The 20,740-nt window shown below is 41.2% G+C and overlaps 1 protein-coding gene across 3 annotated transcripts in view; it reads right to left on the bottom strand.

The window, feature by feature from the left end:
• The window catches only part of LOC114547824 (PH and SEC7 domain-containing protein 1), a 63,482-nt gene that overhangs the window by 8,477 nt on the left and 34,265 nt on the right, over positions 1–20,740 (bottom strand). For all 3 annotated transcript variants that reach the window (XM_028567276.1, XM_028567277.1, XM_028567278.1), the window contains 3 exons: positions 10,185–10,228; positions 2,051–2,238; positions 1,306–1,376 (listed from right to left, as the gene is read on the bottom strand). In XM_028567276.1, coding sequence (XP_028423077.1) covers positions 1,306–1,376; positions 2,051–2,238; positions 10,185–10,228 — 303 coding nt within the window. The remainder of the gene's footprint in view (positions 1–1,305; positions 1,377–2,050; positions 2,239–10,184; positions 10,229–20,740) is intronic.

Here is a 20,740-nt window from a genome sequence, read left to right as displayed (position 1 = left end):
TAACACTTATTAGAGATAAAGAGCTGAAAAAAAACAGCACGGCATTGGAAGCAGCCCATCTGAAGTCAACGGATTGAGTCTCTGATCTAAACAGATCCGGTGCTGGACTGAAGAACATCAGCGCAGTGTATAGTTTCTGTACCAATACCTAAACAATAGCTTTTTCTGATGCCCTGCTTTATGTTTTGACACAACACTGAGAAATGAAAACATAAAAAAAGATTCCCTGAATTTCCATGATTGGAGGTGAGATTTTTCAACAAACTAAATAATCATAACAGCAAAACAAACTTAGAAAAGTATTTTCAAATGACAGGTTAATTTATTATGAAGTGGGCATTGTTTCTAATCTTTTCGAAGCTACTGCTGGTACAATTCCTTAGTTGCAGTAAAAATAACAAAACCATCCCTTTTTTCATACCTTACTTTGAAGAATATAAGTGTTTCCTACAAAACCTCTTTTTTATTTAACAAAAGAAACCACATCTGAAAGAAAATAAGTCGTTAAATGATCTTTGCCTGCTAGACAAAATACCGTCTAAAATTGGCAGCATTTTGATTTATTCAGGAGCAATCCAATCCAAGATTAAGTAAGAAATAAAGTCCGACCAGACATTTGATCCCAACTTTTCAGTACTCGAACAGTTTGATTACGGACACATTTTAGTCGGTACCAAAAATATATTGAGGTTCGATATCCAGCCCAAGAAAACCAAACTAGGGTGTCACTAGAGGCTAGAGGTTGTATTTTTTTTTTTTTTAGCTACAGTGGCCTGTTATGCTAGCAGAGGTTGCCCCACCCCAAAGTCAGGACATAGCCGTAATCGCACTTTTAGACATGTAAACAGGAAATGGGTTCACTAAAGTGGCTCCCTTGGATAGACAGATTAAAAGCATTTAAAAGTAAAGTATTTTGGGCGCCCGGATAGCTCACTCTCTGACCTGCGGCCCTCTGCAGCATGTCATTCCCCCCTCTCTATCCCCTTTCGTTTAAACAGCTGTCCTGTCAATAAAGGCCTAAAAATGCCTCCAAAAATAAATAAATTAAAGTAAAGTATTTTGGGGATTACGTGTAAGAAGGTGACCTGATACAAAGAAACGATAAAGCAGCGATAAAGATTCACCTTCGGTTACGAATGTGTTGCTGCCATACTACCAAAGTTAAACAGAAAGTTTATGTTATTTTAAAGGTGGAATAATGAATATTAAGGAGTAGCTGTTACAGATTACTTCTCAGATTACTGTCACAAATATATACCTATATACACACTTCACATATACTCTGTAATAATGTGAGCGACTTACTTTCTGTAGATAGAGAATTAGCCCTTTTAGGATCACATAGAAGGTCTTCCAGCCTCTCTTCCCTCTCGGTGCTGCGAGGAGGAGGGAAGTGTTAATAATATACCTGTAGTTACACACATTGATACAGTATCATGCTGTTTTACATCACGCTGTTAGGTTCTTCACATTTTGCACTTTGACAAACAGCATATACACTGAGAACAGACGTGAAACAAATGGGGAAAGGACACTAACAGCCCTATTTTAGACACTTGCGTCGGGCTTTGCGCTGACACTAAGATAGGACACTAAGTCACAATCTTACAAATGCCAACCAGTTTTATGGCCAGGTTTTAAAGTGAGATTCCACTGCAGTAATCCAGATGTGTCTATATTTTGATCCAGTAGAAACTCTACTGGGTGAGCTAGAGGTCGCCCCACCCTTCTTTTTCTTTTCTTTTTTGAAAGCCCTTTGAAACGTTATTGTTTTTATTATGATTTTGAAAAGAGAAACTTTATGATGACATCAAAGCTGGACTAAATTGTATGTTGGTCCCCTTTTTTCTAAACTGCGATTTTCCTTTTTGGATGGGACGATGGATAACGTTAACTTTATCTACTAATGATGATCACGTGAGGCTCCTAAACATCTACTAAATGGACCTTGAGCGGAGATCGTTTTGCTGTTTTCCGAGGAAATAACAACTGAACTTTTGAAACTCGAAATGGAACAACGTAAAAGAGAGAAGGGTCTGAGGCCTCGTACTTCTCTTGCCGTCCGAGTCTGCGTGGACTTTGCGGACGAGGAATCCGTTCTTGTACAGCAGCGATCCGGACGGCTCGTCCGGCAGGGGCTTCCCGCTGCTGCCCTCCCCCTTCACCGATCTGGAGGCAGAGGAGTCACACAGGCTGTCCCCGAGCTCTGAAAACGACTTCCGCAGCTCTTCCTCGTCACTATGGAGACAAAATAAAGAAAAGAAAAAAAAAAAAAAAAAAAAAAAAAAACGTCGTAATCAACACTTATGTGTCATGTCTCATTAGCAACGCGATCAAACACATCATTCATCCTGTCCGTTTGCCTCTCACTCTGTGCTCGTTAAAGCACAGGACAAGAGGTGCAGAGATTACACACACACACACACACACACACACACACACACACACACACACACACACACACACACACACACACACACACACACACACTTACTGGGTAACTTTTCATTTCATAAAGAACACATGAGTAATATGCAACGTGCTGCTGCTGTCTTGGCAGAGACATTTACAAAGCCTCATGTATCTAGGGGGTTAACTGAGTGAATGAAGCTGCCTTCAAAGTTATAATTGTGTGTTTTCCTGCTCCGGTTCTCCTGAGAAGCAGTCTCCACTCTGCTTGATCAAAAAGTACCACAGCTAAAGAGTGACACCATCTATCTTATTCCAGCTTTGAGGTGAAAAACAGGGGCATCTTTACCCAGGGGGGGGGGGGGTCGGGGAGGGTTACTCTTCCTCTTCTTGAAGCCTCATAGAGGTGAGAAAGACTTTTCTTCCTTGCAACAAAAAATTGAGGTAATATAGACTCATAGAGGAAGGATTAATGGTGCTAACCATACCTTTTAGCACAGTGATACAACAGACAATCTCAGTCTTAATTTAATTTATAAGACAACGTGGATGAGGAGTCCTTAAAGTGCTCGGAAAGAATTCAAATTGGTATGAAATTAATCATTTCCATGTCAACTTCATCTGCAAAGGAAGACTGTGAGATACAATCAAAAGCTCCACAACAATTTGTGTGACAATCATATTTATATTAAAGTGCTCATATCATGCTCATTTTCAGGTTCATAATTGTATTTAGAGGTTGTACCAGAATAGGTTTAGTTTTCAGAAAACACCATATTTTTGTTGTACTGCACATTGCTGCAGCTCCTCTTTTCACCCTGTGTGTTGACCTCTCTGTTTTAGCTACAGAGTGAGACATCTCACTTCTGTTCTATCTTTGTTGGGAGTCGCACATGCTCAGTAAGTGCTACTAGCCAGTCAGAAACAGACAGCTAGGCGAGCATTAGAACGTGTTATTTGTAGTGATGTTTTATCTGATTTATCTTTTTTTCCCTTATTTTTATTCTTTCTACCAAATCCTAACATTGGCTGTTTGCTTTTTTTCTTTCTGGTTCATATTATTTGAAACTTTATTGTTTTAATTGTAGCTTAGAAAATACAAACTTGAACATGATACTGTTTTATTGCTGGATTGCTGAATTGAAGGTTGGTCCCGTTTTGCTGGACTGGGATTATATTATTTATACCTTTTTTTATGGGGTTTGGTTTCAGATATTGTGTCGTTTTTGTCCTTTGAATCCAAATTTCTTTCTACATTTTCTTTCTTTTTTGAATTTTGTCGTCTTCCTTTTCCCCTGTTATTCTGACTCTGTGGTTCTCATGAAATAGACCAGGTACGAGTCCTGATCTCTCTGATGGTGCAGTAACACGCTGTACGTGACTTTGTTTTTAAATCTCTGGGAATGTGTTGCTTTCTGAACCTATATTCCTACATAGTCTCTGCAGTGAAAAGCTTCTTACCTGAGTTGTAATAACCTGACATATTCTTTCATTCTAACTTTAAAGAAGTATTTACAGAGCACTGACATGTCTCTAAATATAATATCATTTACCAGACTCCATTCTTCATTAAAGTATGTTTTCAGGCTGAGAGTTGTTAAAGTTTCTGTGCACATCACTCATTAGAAACGGGCTTCAGGGAGCCATCTTTGTAAATGAGGATTCTGATGAGCTCCGTGTGTGTGTGTGTGTGTGTGTGTGTGTGTGTGTGTGTTAGTGTCGATTTCACACAAACAAGTCTGTCAAAACAAGTCAAGTTTATCGACTTTTAGTCGACTTTGTGAACAGTGAAGAGTGCCTTTATATTTTAGTTTAGATGATGAAAGAATTGTGTTATAACTTGTAATCTGTGTTTCTTAGCCCATTATATTTAGTTTTCATCTTACATTCTTGTCTACTAGGTCCTTTTTATTTATTTTATATATCATCATTTTATTACCACTTGTTTTGTTTTATTTTCATCTTACTATATATTCTTGTCTACTAGCCCCTTTTTATTTTGTATTCATTCTATTTCTGTTTTACTACCATTCTTTAAAATGTAATATCTTTATTATTTGTGTACCCATTCTTGTTTATTTTCATCTGTTTGTTAAAATAATTACAAACTTCTGTTCTTTAGTACAAATTCATATTATATAAATATATATTACAGTATTGTATATATTGTGTTTGAAAGACAGACATTATGTAGCAGTGCTGTACCCATGACTACAGCAGTGCTAATCCCTTTCTCGTCTAAATAACTCCTCACAATGCACCGTATGCCTTCTTTTGGTGTTTTTAAAGGGATTTGTCACATTAGGAGATGATAGATGCTTTAGGCAACAACAGCGAGTGTCTCTGCATCCGCCCGGTGAAGTAACATGGCAATTCCACTTGTTACCTCACCAGGCGGCACCCATGCAAAAGTTCAGCCCGAAAATAGAAAAATGGCTGGATGCCGAACCCCCCCGAGACCACGCTATGAGTAACCAACAGAACATAACAGCAGTTAACCCCGTGCAGGAGCCAGAGAGAAAAACGGGAGGCAGAGACGGAGCCAATGAGCATGTAGCCTGTTGCCTGGTAACTGCTGGCCTGCCTGAATCCCATTCTACATAGAGACAAAGTGAGGGGGGAGGATGGATGGATGGATGGATGGAGAGAGATAAAGAAGTGAGGAGACAGGGACAAAGGAGGGGGAGAGATAGAAAAGACAAAGCTGATCCTTCCCAGATGGCAGATTCACAATAATATAAGTGAGAAGAGGTGGGGGGAAAGAGGTAAGAAGAGAGGAAAACAAAAGAAAGTAAAGGAAAAAGGAAATTAAAGAAGGGGTTAAGAAAAGAAATGAAAGGAAATAAAAAAATGAAAAGGGAAGAAAGAGAGGGAGAAAAAATAGGAAACAAAAAAGAAACTAAAGGAAACGAGAGAAGAGAAAAAGACGGGTAAGGAAAACGTAAAGGAAAGGAAAAAAGAAGAAAGAAAAGCAGAGGAAAGAAAAGAAAGGAGAACAAAATGAAAAGGAAATAAAAAGATAAAGAGGCGAAAGTAGAGGAAAAGAAAGGAAAAGAAAAGAGAAAAAATACAGGTAAAAGAAAAGCAAGAAATTAATTTGCAAATTTGAAATTAAAGGAAAAGAGGGGAGAGGAGTGGGGAGATAAGAGAAATAGAAAGAAAAGAAAAATATCAGAAAGGAAGGAAAAGGAAATGAAAAGAAAAAAATGGAATGAAACTGAGAGAAAAGGTACAAAAAAGAACATCTGAAAAAAGGAAGAAAAGAAGAAGACTATTAATCCTGCACTGGGAAATTCAATTCAATAAGGAAAGAAGAGGAAGACAGGGAAGGAGAAGAAAGAGGGAAGGAAAGGAAAGAGGGAAGGAGAGGAAAGAGGGAGGGAGAGGAAACAGGGAAAGAGATGAAACAGGGAAGGAGAGGAAAGAGGAAAGGAGAAGAAACAAGGAAGGAAAGGAAAGAGGGAAGGAAAAGAAAGAGGAAAGGAGAAGAAACAGGGAAGGAGAGGAAACAGGGAAGGAGAGGAAACAGGGAAGGAGATGAAACACGGAAGGAGAGGAAACAGGGAAGGAGATGAAACACGGAAGGAGAGGAAACAGGGAAGGAGAGGAAACCGGGAAGGAGAGGAAACCGGGAAGGAGAGGAAACAGGGAAGGAGATGAAAGAGGGAAGGAGATGAAAGAGGGAAGGAGATGACACAGGGGAGGAGAGGAAACAGGGAAGGAGATGAAAGAGGGAAGGAGATGACACAGGGGAGGAGAGGAAACAGGGAAGGAGAGGAAACAGGGAAGGAGATGAAACAGGGAAGGAGAGGAAACAGGGAAGGAGAGGAAACAGGAAAGGAGAGGAAACAGGGAAGGAGATGAAACAGGGAAGGAGATGACACAGGGGAGGAGAGGAAACAGGGAAGGAGAGGAAACAGGGAAGGAGAGGAAACAGGGAAGGAGAGGAAACAGGAAAGGAGTGGAAAGAGGGAGGGAGAGGAAACAGGGAGAGAAAAGTGTGTTGATGCAATATGAAGAAATGACGGACGAAGAAGTTGGCCAGTTGAAAGAAGTGCATGCTGGGATCTTTGTGCTGATGTTGCAGCATCAGTAACCCAATGAACAGAGCTGCTGTGATTCACAACAGTCAACTGAAAGAGGACAGTCACATAGGCTGCACCTTCACCTTTACATCATCCTGAGAAGGACTTCTTTTTAAAGAGTTAAGATGTTAATTTATAACCTAATATGAGTAGTGTTTTATTAGACTGGATATTGTTATTATTTTTTGGGGCAATAAATGCTAAGTCCACGACCGCTAGTTGCTATATAGTTGTGTAATTTAAATTTACAGAGAAAAACCTTGCACTTTTAACAGGCATTCTGAATTCATAGTTAGACCGGTATCGTAATGTATCATTATAGGATTGTCTAGCAATACATTGATTATCGGAGGATTGCTGTATGGTGAGCCATGTGTGAGGTACACAGTGGTTCCCACCCCTAGTTTCTATGCACAGATCTCCCTGTATCTGTGACCTGTTGTGTCTCTCTTTCAGTGCACAATGCCCACAGCCCCCACCTCTCTCCCTCTGCTCTCCACCCCCGCTCCTGAATGAGGAAGCATGTGTGTACTGTATATGTCTGTGTTTGTATCTGTGTGTGTTTGCGAGTGAAGAACATGTGGGTGCATCTAACTGCACCGTTGAGAGTGGCCGTGTCTTTTCTCTGTGGGGGTGTGAAATAACATCCATCGCCCTGTTCTGCGTTGAATTAAAACATTGCATGCCCACACACACACACACACACACACACACACACACACACACACACACACACACACACACACACACACACACACACACACACACACACACACACACACACACACACACACACACACACCTGTAATGAGATGCACATATACAATTTGTAATCATGTAATCACAGCACACACTTTGTTTTAGTGTCTGAAAATCACACCTCTATCACAAGCCTTTCACTGTACCAGAGAGTGTTTTTTTAAAGGTCCCATGACATGGTGCTTTTTGGATGCTTTTATATAGGCCTTAGTGGTCCCCTAATACTGTATCTGAAGTCTCTTTTATATAGACCTTAGTGGTCCCCTAATACTGTATCTGAAGTCTCTTTTATATAGACCTTAGTGGTCCCCTAATACTGTATCTGAAGTCTCTTTTATATAGACCTTAGTGGTCCCCTAATACTGTATCTGAAGTCTCTTTTATATAGACCTTAGTGGTCCCCTAATACTGTATCTGAAGTCTCTTTTATATAGACCTTAGTGGTCCCCTAATACTGTATCTGAAGTCTCTTTTATATAGACCTTAGTGGTCCCCTAATACTGTATCTGAAGTCTCTTTTATATAGACCTTAGTGGTCCCCTAATACTGTATCTGGAGTCTCTTTTATATAGACCTTAGTGGTCTCCTAATACTGTATCTGAAGTCTCTTTTATATAGACCTTAGTGGTCCCCTAATACTGTATCTGAAGTCTCTTTTATATAGGCCTTAGTTGTCCCCTAATACTGTATCTGAAGTCTCTTTTATATAGACCTTAGTGGTCCCCTAATACTGTATCTGAAGTCTCTTTTATATAGACCTTAGTGGTCCCCTAATACTGTATCTGAAGTATCTTTTATATAGACCTTAGTGGTCTCCTAATACTGTATCTGATATCTCTTTTATATAGACCTTAGTGGTCCCCTAATACTGTATCTGAAGTCTCTTTTATATAGGCCTTAGTGGTCCCCTAATACTGTATCTGAAGTCTCTTTTATATAGACCTTAGTGGTCCCCTAATACTGTATCTGAAGTCTCTTTCCCGAAATTCAGCCTTGGTGCAGAATTACAGCCACTAGAGCCAGTCCCACAATGAGCTTTCCTTAGGATGTGCAATTTCTGTGTCTGTAGCTATTGAGGAGGAAAGAGGGGGGGCAAGGTGGAGGGTGGAGGGTGTGGCCTTGACCAACTTCCACTTTGCTCGTTTGAAAGCCATGATGTCTCTCTCGCTCTCATGGGTGGGCCAAATTCTCTGGGCGGGCAAAGCAGAGAAAGGGGAGGTAACCTTGCTCCTTATGACCTCATAAGGAGAAGATTCCAGATCGGCCCATCTGAGCTTTCATTTTCTCAAATTGCTACTTGGCAATGAACCTGTTTCTGATAGAAATAGAATATAGGGCTGCTAGATTATGGAAAAAATGACTTTTGGAAAGAAGCATTTATTTAATTTAAAGGAACAGTGAAACAGTTAAACAAATCAGTGAAAACCCCTTGAACTGTGAAATTTCCCTTAACACTTTTCCTGTTGAACTTTTTGAATCCCCCTTAAAATAAATAATATATTCAAATGTTGGCGGCATGAGTTTAGCAAAAGTGCGAACTTTGGCGAAAGTGCGTGTCATTTAGAACACCAAGACAAAATAACAGTTTAAATTAAATAGTTTTTCTCAATCACATTGTTTTTGTGATTGTCAAGAGCCGAAATTGCGTCAAAATTAATAATTGCACAGCTCTACAGAATACACACTTTCTTGTGCTGCGATTACAATGTGCAAATTGCAAACACACAAGCCGGGGCAAACACTTCCCAGCAAGACAAACAAACAAAAGCAGCATTTGCAGCCTTAGAATCGATACACAGCTGAAGTGCATCGTCACGGGGTGTCAGTCCGTGTGTTGGGATCTCAGTCAAGTGAGTAAGCAAGTGAAAAAATGTTCCTCTGTGTGATGAAATATGCATCAACTAAGCCAGTAGGGTGTGAAAGTGGTGGCAGAAGTGACACTGTGCTCTGCTTCCAAATAGGGTTTTCAAAGCAGAGACAGATTTCGCTCTATGTCAATGGTCTCGGCCAGCTGAAATATTAAAAATGAACATAGTGCAACGCTCTGCTGCCAAAGCTAGAAAAAACCAGACCGCTGTGGGCTGAATCTGTAAGTCTGTAATTCATTTAGTTTGGAGGTGGATTCTCTCTTTGCTCGGTGGTGTTTACGTGTCTAAAAAAACGACATCTTTTCTACCCGTGCGTGGCCTCTTACGCGGTGGCAGTGTTTAAATAGCTGTCTATATGTCAGCGGAGATGTTTGAACTGATTGCCTGCCTCTCTGTGGATCTCCTCCTCGATCTGCTCCTCTGACCACTTTTATTCGGCTGCTTCGGGAGCGCTGCTGCAGCTATTTTTGGAGAGGTAGTGGGAGGCGGTGGTCACACCTTTGTACAGGATGCAGGTAAAGAGCCATTTAAAATGAGTCTCTCTCTCTCTCTCTCTCTCTTAGTCATTGTCTGTTTGTTTTCTCCATTTTCACATGTACAGAAGCATACGCACATACAAATATGCCTCCTGTGTACATTAGTACGTACAGTATATCTCTCTGCTACCGTGTGTGTTTGCTGCTGAGAGACACAGGGAGGAAAGAGCAATGCGGTAGCCATGGAGTCGTATCCATGGTGCCGTAACTATGGCAACAAAGCTCGGAAAGTCAGCTAGTGCCTTAATTGGCATCTCCGAGGCACTCTGCAACTGTGATCCAGAATAGCAACCCTTGACACACTAATGTTGCCTTCACATGCCAGACAACACTCACGTCATTAAAGAGGATGCTAACAAGTTAATCAATATCCCTTAATGTTTCCTTTCCTTCAGGACAATGTGTGTGTTTTTGAATGTGTTTCAGTTAATCATGGACGAGGAAAAGGACAGAAACAGAGTCACAGAGGAGGAGTAAAAAACATAAATGTAGTTTAAGGTGAATAATATCAACATCGAATGACTTACAGAGTCCATTGCAGCTTCTGATTCTTGATTGAGTTGTAGAGAGCCTGCAAAGAAAAACAAGAAAAATCACATTTTCAGTCAACAGCAGCTATGTTCAGCTGTTGGCGATTTGATCACATATTACAGGAGGGGTGGGCAGGTCCATTGTGGTTTTCTGTGGAAGCTGCCGGCTTCATTCAATAAATTGTACTCGAAATGTCATCCCTTCTCACACTGCTCAAACTGCTCTTTGCCTGAGCCTAACTCATTTTATTTTGCCAAAACAATCCATCAATCATCCAATCAGTCCAACCACCACAACATCAGTTACAAAGCCATTATCCGCCGAGCACCCGGGCCTGTCGACGGATAGACGAGCAAATCAATCGGCCCGATAAATAATTTAGAAAACGCATCGACCGGCATGAAGCGAAATTAAGTTACAGCTTAAGAACATGAACACAAAAAAACGTAACTATAAAAATTTAAACATGACAAAGACATTAGTGAAAACACACAGCTGAGTTTACACATTCCTCTCAATGCTGTAGTGCTGATCAATTAGTTGATTGATTTATTGGTTGATTGATTGACTAGTCAAGAAGCAGGATGTCTTTATCAACTCACGATTTGCAGCTTTCCTCAGTTTTACGTTATTATCAATGACAAAAGTCCATAGAATTTACTCCTGTTTTGGACTGTTGGTCAGACGTCACTTTGGGCTGTAGGGAGTTGCGATGGACATTTTTCAACATTTCATTTGATAGACTAAATTATCGATTCAATTAATCGACCGATTAATCAATGAAAATAACCATTAGTTGCACCTTGGAGCAGTGTTAGATGATTTGTTACTTCAGCTGCAATATTACATGTAAAAAGACTCATAATATATAACTATATATAAAGTACTCCATTCAAACATTCATATTAACACCAACATGTACTTAGTACTCATTATGCAGAATGGATCCTTTTAAAATATACGGTAGTCGGTTAGGGTTTAGCTAGTTTTTAGCTACCTTATGTACTGCTCGGTTGTTTAACGTATAACACTTTATTATATTTTATAATATGATCATTAGCAGTCAAATGAATGCGGAGTGAAAAGTGTTATATTTGCAAATCAAAGTATTGGGGTAGAAGTATAAAATAACAAATTAAATGGAAATACTTAAGTTAAGTACAAGCACCTCAAATGTGTACTTGATAGATCACGATATAGTAATATTTCCTACAAAATCAATTGAGGAACTGTTTAATGGATAAAATAACCCGACAGGACTGTCAGTTTTAGACAAATCTAATCTAATTAAATACCTGATGAATCAAAGCAAAACTCCAATAAAAATCCAATAATGTCATGAAGCAACGTAATGTCAATATCAATGATTTGCAGCATTGGTCTAATAAAACCAGACATACTGTATTACTGTAAAGGGATAACTCCCTTGGAATAAAAGGCAAATTACTGTCGTATCACCACCAAGTTCGCTACGTATATTGCTGAAAAAGTATTGGGTGTTTCTGCATTTATGCCTAATTTCGACACACTTTATTTGGGCTATCTTGATGTTAAGAAAAACACACCCTTTCGCTTCTTTCCACCAGTTTTCTTTTTTAGCATTTTTTCTCGAACATTGTATACACTCCCGGGAGAGAAAAAAAACTTTTACTTTCATTATCATGAGAATCAACAATAAAATAAGGGAGAATAAAAGAGAGGTGATCTCTGCTCTGAAAGGCTTCAGAAACGCAGCACATTTTGCCTTCAACTTCCTCAAAATCTGTAGCTACGATCCAGCCCTGTGGACACTTTACAGAGCAGACATCATGGAGCCATCAGACCCGAAGCGCTAAAGACACAGATGGAGGCTGTGGGTGCAGCTGACAGACAGCAGTGACAGCAGAGGTGATGGAGAGGACACTTAAAGGCACTTCATTCCCACCCCGTTCACCTCTGAATCCATTGTAGACCGACATCATACTCTCACTCCCACCGTGACTATAATTGCCATGTGTGGGGGAAGAAACGTCACTCCCTAGCTAAAATCGATCCTTTCCCATTACATTCCTTTGATTAAATAGCTTCTACTAATGGTCGTCACTTGGATTCTGCTGTTTTAGACTTACCAACCTATTATGAATATGATTTTGTTGTATTGCGACTTTTTAGTCAAATGAAATTGGATTTATAATGGGGTTTTGATTCAGCGTGCCCAATCAGGTTCATTTCCAGAGTTTTCTGGGCTTAATCAGAAATAGTTCCATGAATATTAACGACCATCTAGCCTCTGGACCATTACAGATTTAAGTTCTGGTTTGAATAAACGCTGTACTGTAAAAGTCTTAGCAATTAATTAATCGGCTGATTCCAAATGTTTAATGATGTGCCATAACAGCAACATATTCTGTCTACAGAGGTTCAGTATGTGTGAATGAAGAAAATGGCTTTCAAAAGATTTGGCAATAAAACTAAACTTGAAGCTGTGGCTAGAAGGCATTTACCCTACAACCAAACATTGTTTATATAATATGACAAAAATCCCTTCACGGGAGGATAACTCGAAAATGCTTTGTTTAGTAGCAATAATTGTGTTTGGACATTCTATAACTTTTTTTAATGTCTTTGGTTCGGCCTTTTGTTTGCACCGATATGCTCTCCTTAACGCCATTTGATAGAAAAAAAAATTCTGGGACCATAGAGAGCCAAGGAAGGTGAGTACTATATACAAGTTATATTGTTTTTGGGTGAACTATTCTTTTGAATTGCTTGTTTTGTTCAACAAACACTTCCAAACAAAAATTTGTGCTTGATAAATGTCTTTAGACAATTAAATTAGTATAAATGCCTCTTTCTGTCCGAAGATTCAGTAATAATGACATTTTTAATTGTGGTGCAACTTACCATCTTTTTTTTCTTTTACCATCAAGTTTTTCATGGGGTTAAATGTATAAGTGTGCATATATTTCTATATTTTACCCTAGCCAACATGGGACAGATTTAGCGTAAGTGAAATTGTGTTAAAGGTCATTTTATTCCTGAGGAAAATGTTTCATTTGTACAAAAAGAAAACACCTCCTGCTGTAAATAATAAAAAGGGAGCACGCAGTATCAAGAGCAGAGGAACTCTGTAGATTTAAAGACAGAAGACTAAAGAGGGAGGTATAAAAAATATTTAAAAAAAAGTAAGATTGATTGAGGTGGAGTATAACTCCAAGTCAGACTCACTCAGTCTGGAGGCTCATTGAGACAAGGATGGATGTTCGTCACCTTCACCTACTTGCTTCATAAACGTCACCGAGTGCCAGCAACTGAGAGCCATTAGCCTTGATTGGTGGCTTGACACAATATGCTGGCAGCCGGCCTACCTCCTTCATCAAACGCTCTACAATCCATATGTGAGTGGATGTATAAAAACATCTTACAAATAGATGGTAAATCAATAATACAATAGTAGTTTCAGAATTTGTAATGCAATACTGGTTTGTTGTGTGAGGATGATGAGTTAAACGTGGCTGAAATAAGCAATCCACCAGCTATTATGAGCTATTATTCAACGTTATCTGGGGTAAGAAATCATTTATCATGACACGTTTAAAGTAAAGTAGGAAAACATTATTAATCTCTGTCTTTTGGGGATTTGGTTTTGAAGATGTGGATCAGCAGCACTTTTGTGATGAATAACGATGTGTCTGAATGACTTGTAAAAGTAAAAGTAACAGGAAATAACCAAGAGTTTTTCGGTACCTTCCTCCTCTTTCTGGCCTGCGGGTGATTCTGTCCGTCCTGAGCCTTTCCCAGCAGGTCTGGAAACACCAGGGGTTTGAGTGAACGTGAGCGTGGGGTTCTGGGACAGCGAAACGGGTCCATCATGCGAAAGTCCCTTCCGTAGCGCACCGTGCAAAGAGAGCGTGAGCGTAGGCGCCCCGCAGAGTGCAGGCTGTTAACACCGATCATGCTCAGAGACAACGGTGAAAAAAACGCTGGACATTAAAAAATCCGTCCAAATGATTCAGTCTTTTATTTTGAAGTCCTGCAGAAAATAAGTTGATCCAAAGTGTGAAATGATCGTCTGATCTGGATGCGGTCCAGTTGATGTGGATGTGCCAACAGACAGCTGGAAGTGAATTCAGCGGTTACTGAAAGCAGCCGGGGATCAGCGGAGACCGCGCAGAGAGGCAACACATCATCAGTCTGCTGTCAGCGGCTATCAGCATGCATCAAACCCTAACAGTCGCGCCCCTGAGTGTCTTGATCAACGCCCACCAGGCAACACCGGGGAGCCCACATGACGCTGAATTATTGATAAGGCAGCCATGTATTATACATGTACAGAAATGACTCCTTTGCTGCAAATCAGGAAGGCGAGACTTTCTTCCGCAGGTGACAATACATCCACCACTTTTCTTCCAATGTGAGCGCTCAGTCTATGAAGTTTAAATGGAAAATAAACTGCAGTTAAATGTGTAATTTTGTCCAGGTGACTGTGCGTAGAGGTGAGTGAACGCACACTCCCAGCAGGATACGAGCCTCTGCCAAGTTACCCAAAGGTGTCCAGCTGTCCTCTTTTAGAGAAAGCCAGTGACAACACACTACAGAGATGAATGCTTAAACCTGCACTCAGTGGTACACACTTGCACGAACACACACAGAGGGACAAAAGCTCACACTTTCGCAGATGGTACGAAAAGCAGAGGTGTGAACGGACAACCAGCGTGAAACAGATGGGTGCAAAATGCGGAAATCAAGAGGTAAAAAACACACACAGGCCTACAGTAAGCTCTTTATGCATATATGAACACAAACACACAGACTAAAAACACACACACACACACACACACACACACACACACACACACAATAGAGGGAGGTACAGAGGGGTGGGAGGGGAGGACAGCCGCCTTTGGACTTCAGAGACGGGAATCCAAAGAGCAAGGTGGATTTCGTCACAAGCCCAAAAATACGATATAAATTAAAGAGGAGTAAATGCTACGAAAAAAGAGGCGGATGGAGAAGAATCAGAGATTTAGCACTGCACGTTCCTGTTGCTCCCACTGTAAAATGGATACCATCAGTTTTACAGTCACAGTGCTGATTGTCAGATTATCTAATTTCTTCCTGCTGCTCTCGGTCCATGTGTGGAGGTCCGCTGTGACTGTTTACCCCCTCCTCTGTGATCCACTTGTCTCAGTCAGTATTTTCTCTCAGACTCTTTGGTTTTAGTCTCTTCGCATCGTACGTTTGGTGGGTTTGAGGGGAAAAAATGCAGCCCTCCTGCTGCTCTTCATGCCTTCCTCTTCTGCTGTGTGAAGAACGTGGATGTCTGGTTTATCTATCTGTTGCAATATTTACGTCCAATCCAGCGCTCGTCTTGCTTCCCTTCTCCTTGCTTCTGCTGCTTTTGCTGCGGAGGAGGAGGCGGAGAGGAAAGGAGAGCTGGCTGCCTGAATCGCGGAGCGAAAAAACGAAGCCGATAGGGACGGTGCGCTCGCTCTCTCTGCCTCCCTCTGCCTTTGCTTCTTCAATGCGTACCTCCCTCCCTCCCTCTCTCAGTCATTGCTAGCAAATCACAGTCTGCTTCTTACACACACACACACACACACACACACACACACACACACACAAAAAACACAAATGCAGGCGAGGTTACGCACACATGCATGCTTTTTTTTATTTTTTTTAAATATACTCGCAATGGCAAATTAGTATTCAGTGCTAGTCTTGTGGGAGAGACGGGTAAAGTGAGAGGAGAAGGAAACATGCAACAAAAAATGGGCAGGACAGGGATAGTGTGAAAAGATGTGTGTTTTCAGCAACGCTGTGAATTAAAGGAATAGTTGAACATGTTGGGAGAGATCAGAGTCAGTTTCATGTCTAAAGGGACCAGATGCACCAAACCGACATAAAAAAACTAGCGGCGACGAAGGCCGACTGTTGCGTCGCCTCACATCGCCTGTGTCTGGGCCAAAAAGATGCACGTGAACACACAGCGAAGACTACAGCCAGCGGCCGACTAGCACGTACGTTCTGCACCTACGTGAGAGGAAATAACTCTCCACACCAGCATGTGGCGGTAGTCTGTATTCGTCATTCAAAAAGGGATACCGGAAGGCTGGCAGGACGGACTCAAGACACTAGTTTGCCAGCTACCACATTAACAACAAATTATATTTACTGTGCGCTAGTGAACAATAAGACAAACAACTGTTTCTGCTAATGAGCTCAATGAAAATAAAATCATCAATCTCACGCCCTCTTGAATTTAGTCGTTTGCTTGATTTCCTCACTTCTGTTTTTGTTCTTGTGCACCGATTCGCTTAAAGCCTAACTCTCGCCAAAATGCAACTTAGGGTCTTTTTGTGAATGTACATGAGTCAAACTTTGGTTTAAAAGCATATTTAGGATGGAAGCGCCACTTTTAAGATTTACCGCATTTTCGTTTTTTGGGTCAAATGGCCTTTTGAATGGGACTGATAGGGGCACTTTCATGCTAGCCTCAAAATAGCTATTTTTAAAACACTAAGAAGGCTCGACACAACCATGAGACTTTGCCCCAAGTATCACCAGGGGCTCTACACCTTAACGAAAGCATTGACAACGTTGTTTGTGTACCCAGAGTTTACTAAAAAGAAAGGTTTTGAACAACTCACCGTAGCTCTGGTTGTTTCCGGCCGCTACCACCTCAGCAGTCAAAACGAGTCGATATCCGAATGCGAATGAACGGACTCAATATGAGGCTCCTTTTACAACTACAAGGTCAATATTGGTTTTCACTAACGACAAAACAACAAATAATCTCTGCATTTATATAGAACTAAACTTTAGGAGCTTTCCGTCGTTACTCTCCTCCCTGTTACGTTGCATTCGGAAATCGATTGTTTATGACTGATAAAATGGCAGCGGCCAGAAACAACCAGAGCTACGGTGAGTTGTTCAAAACCTTTCTTTTTAGTAAACTCTGGGTAAACAAACAACGTTGTCAATGCTTTCGTTAAGGTGTAGAGCCCCTGGTGATACTTTGAGCATAGTTTCATGTTGTGTCGAGCCTTCTTAGTGTTTTAAAAATAGCTCTTTTGAGACTAGCAGAAAAAGTGCCCCTAGCACTCCCATTCAAAAAGGCCATTTGACCCAAAAACAAGAATACGGTAAATCTTAAAAGTGGCGATTCTGTCCTAAATATGCTTTTAAACCAAAGTTTGACTCGTGTACATTCACAAAAAGACCACAGGTTGCATTTTGGCGAGAGTTACGCTTTAAGCTGAACAGCCAAGAGATTTCTCTCACCGACGGGGGGGCCGCCGCCAATTCAACATGTAAAATCGTCTGATAAGCCACCGACAAGGGCCGACACAAATCTTCTCTGCATTCAGTGAAATTATTCCCACACCAAAATCTAATTTAAAAAGCAACCAAACATGACCTCTGCAGCAAATATCTAAAAAGAACACTTTAAGTGCCCTAAAGCGGACATGGAGCCAAATTTTCAAATTCCTTTCAATGATTACGCCCAGAAAAATAAACAAAAGACAAACCATAACAAAAAGGGGAAGCAGCAAAAAAAAAAAAAAAAGGAGGCAACTCAGAAAATTGAGCATCTGACAGAAACCTTTGCTTACAAGACAAATTGATGATGTGTGTCCCCAAGAGAAATCGCCCCAATGGAATTATTGACTTGAGAGGGAGTAACCGGGACAACATGAGCTACAGGAGTGTGACGGGACATTGAATCACTCTGTCAATCACAGACTTGTATTGATTGGACTGATTTTATGCAAAAAACGATTTTACCTTGTCATAGTTGAATAATGACAGTTTAGTGGGTATCTAGGACATACATAGAACCTCAAAATCCCAATGACACCTCTTTCCTCTGCAAATCTCACAATTTGAAACTGCCTCTGAAAACGGGCAAATCTCAACGAGCCGCCTAGTTGACGTCAACTCGGCGGCTCCTCCTCATTTGGCTCTAGTCTCTGTGTTTGTCACGCCCCAACATTTACATAGGCTACACAACTGACCTGAGATCAGCTTAGTCTTAGTCTTCGCGCAGATCTCAAGGAGTTCAGCGGCCGGGGCTGCCTTCCTTCACAGACCCCGGCCTGCTGTGAGGTAAATGGAGCTCCGACATGGCTGGCAGCCCACAGCACTCCATACCAAAACGCCGCTGCTCTGACAGAGCTCCAGGGCCTGCAGCTCCCCTCTTCCTGCTAGCTAAATGCCAGGTGTGTGTGAGTGAGAGCGCGGTCAGCGAGCTTGTTACACCAGCAATCTCTTAGCACAGGTTCCAGTTACTCTTGTAATGTGTGTAATTATAAAGTGTTGAGTTATTAAAACAAACGATTGGGGAAATAAACGCCGCTTGTCCGCGAGTCTCATTGATAGAGCCTGCGGCTGAATGGAGCTCTTTCAATGAGAGCTAGCTAGCCAACTCTTAGAATTCACAAAAATTCATTAACTTGAAATCGGACACCGTTGTTAGCTTTATAAGACATTTAGGCAGATGTTGTATAAGTGGCATGACGAAATTCAAACTGTAAATATACTCGAATTACAACCAAAAATGAAGCTAACTATCCGTGATTTGTAGTTAGCTACACATAGCTAGGATTGAAGGGACAGTCGCAGCTAACGAAACCCCTAGCTAATCTTCACAAATATTCATTAACTTTAAATCGGACACTGTTGTTAGCTTTATAAGACATTTAGGCAGATGTTGTATAAGTGGCATGACGAAATTCAAACTGTAAATATACTCGAATTACAACCAAAAATGAAGCTAACTATCCGTGATTTGTAGCTAGCTACACATAGCTAGGATTGAAGGGACAGTCGCAGCTAACGAAACCCCTAGCTAATCTTCACAAATATTCATTAACTTTAAATCGGACACTGTTGTTAGCTTTATAAGACCTTTAGGTACATATTGTATAAGTGGCGTGACAAAATTCAAACTGTAAATATAGCTAGTTATGCTGACAGCCAGCCGAGATTAACTGGAACTGTTGTAAGAGATTGCTGGTGTAACAAGCTCGCTGACCGCGCTCTCACTCTCACACACGGGCCATTTAGCTAGCAGGAAGAGGGGAGCTGCAGGCCCTGGAGCTCTGTCAGGGCAGCGGCGTTTGGTAGTCCATTAGCCCAAAAAACTGTGACTTTGCGCGGGTATGGAGTGCTGTGGGCTGCCAGCCGTGTGAAGGACTGTGGTCTGTGGAGGAAGGCAGGCCGGGCGGCGAAACAGCAACACAGGCAGCACCAGCCGCTGAACTCCGACACACAGTCTTACCAAATTTGCAATTAGCCATCCATTTTCGTAAAACGGCCCATATTTGATCTTTATATAGTTGTCTCAGAAGTGAATTTAATAACGAAATAGCCTGACAAACAATGTATAACTTTGCAGTGAGACCTGCCGTCGAGTCTCCCATGTGTTTCTATGTGGTTCGCTCAAACCAATCAGTGCGCAGCTCATTCTAAATATTCAGGAGCATACCATATTTGGAAGAAAAGCTCTTGTTCCAAATAGAGCCATCTTCATTATATAATCATTCTATCACCCCTTTAAGTCTGAAAATCAAAACAAAAGATTCAGAGCTCAGTTTCCCGAGATGGGATGGAGAGCCAGAAAAAGTATCGTAGCTTATTAGCTGTGAGTGTTGGATCATTCACTTTTATTTAACCTCCTCTGTCGGAGTATGAACTGCTTGGTTTGCAAATGAGACAGGTTATGAGACAGGAGTCGATGGTACGAAAACGTCTTTTGAATAAACCATAAACATTTTGTCCCATTAGAAATAAGCTAATGAGTTTGCAGAGCTTTATTCCCCCCTCACAATAACTCTTTTTATTTTTTATCCAGGTAAGCCGTTTGAGAACAAATTCTCATTTGCAAGATTCACACAGTTACACATTCATATCTGGAAGCTACGCAGTACAGCCACAGTCTGACCTGAGCAGACTGTGGCTGTACTGCGCACTGAGCAGCTCCACTGGAGCAGTTGGAGGTTAAGGGCCTGGCTCAAGGGATAACGAGAGAGGGACAAGCGCTGCTCTTTCACTTTCCCCACCCAGATTTTATCCTGTCGGGTCTGGGGATTGAACCTACGACCTCCTGGTCACAAGCTTGCGTCTTCCACACCACTTTATTGAATGAGGTGTACAGTGGCGAACACATTGCCAGGGGGAGCAGGTCAAAAAGGGACTTCAAGCACGAGACAGGACGTGTTTACTCTGGGACCACAATCTTTCCCTAACCTTCATCAAAGTAATGGTGGCACCCCCGTGCAAGGCGCCGGATGTGAACCATAGTCCTGCACCTTGCGTGCTCATCATCCACCTAAACCACTTCCTACAACCCTCAGAAAACAGACATTGTTTAATGCTCTACTTCTTTCTATTCCTTCTGTTGTTGTTTCATCACACAAAGGTTTAGGCGCATTAACTATTAAAATGAATGCGTCCAAACCTCTGTGTAATGAACTGCACCGGTGTATTCGTTGTTGTCCAATTGACAACCTCGTCCTCCTGCTTTTCTTCTGCGTTGCATGTCCTTTGCTAAATTTAAAACGTAATAAAA

This window comes from Perca flavescens, chromosome 21 (assembly GCF_004354835.1).
Source record: "Perca flavescens isolate YP-PL-M2 chromosome 21, PFLA_1.0, whole genome shotgun sequence".
In the NCBI taxonomy this organism is placed as follows: Eukaryota; Metazoa; Chordata; class Actinopteri; order Perciformes; family Percidae; genus Perca; species Perca flavescens.
Note: the sequence above shows the minus strand (reverse complement) of the source record. Positions and strands in the feature narration are given on the sequence as shown.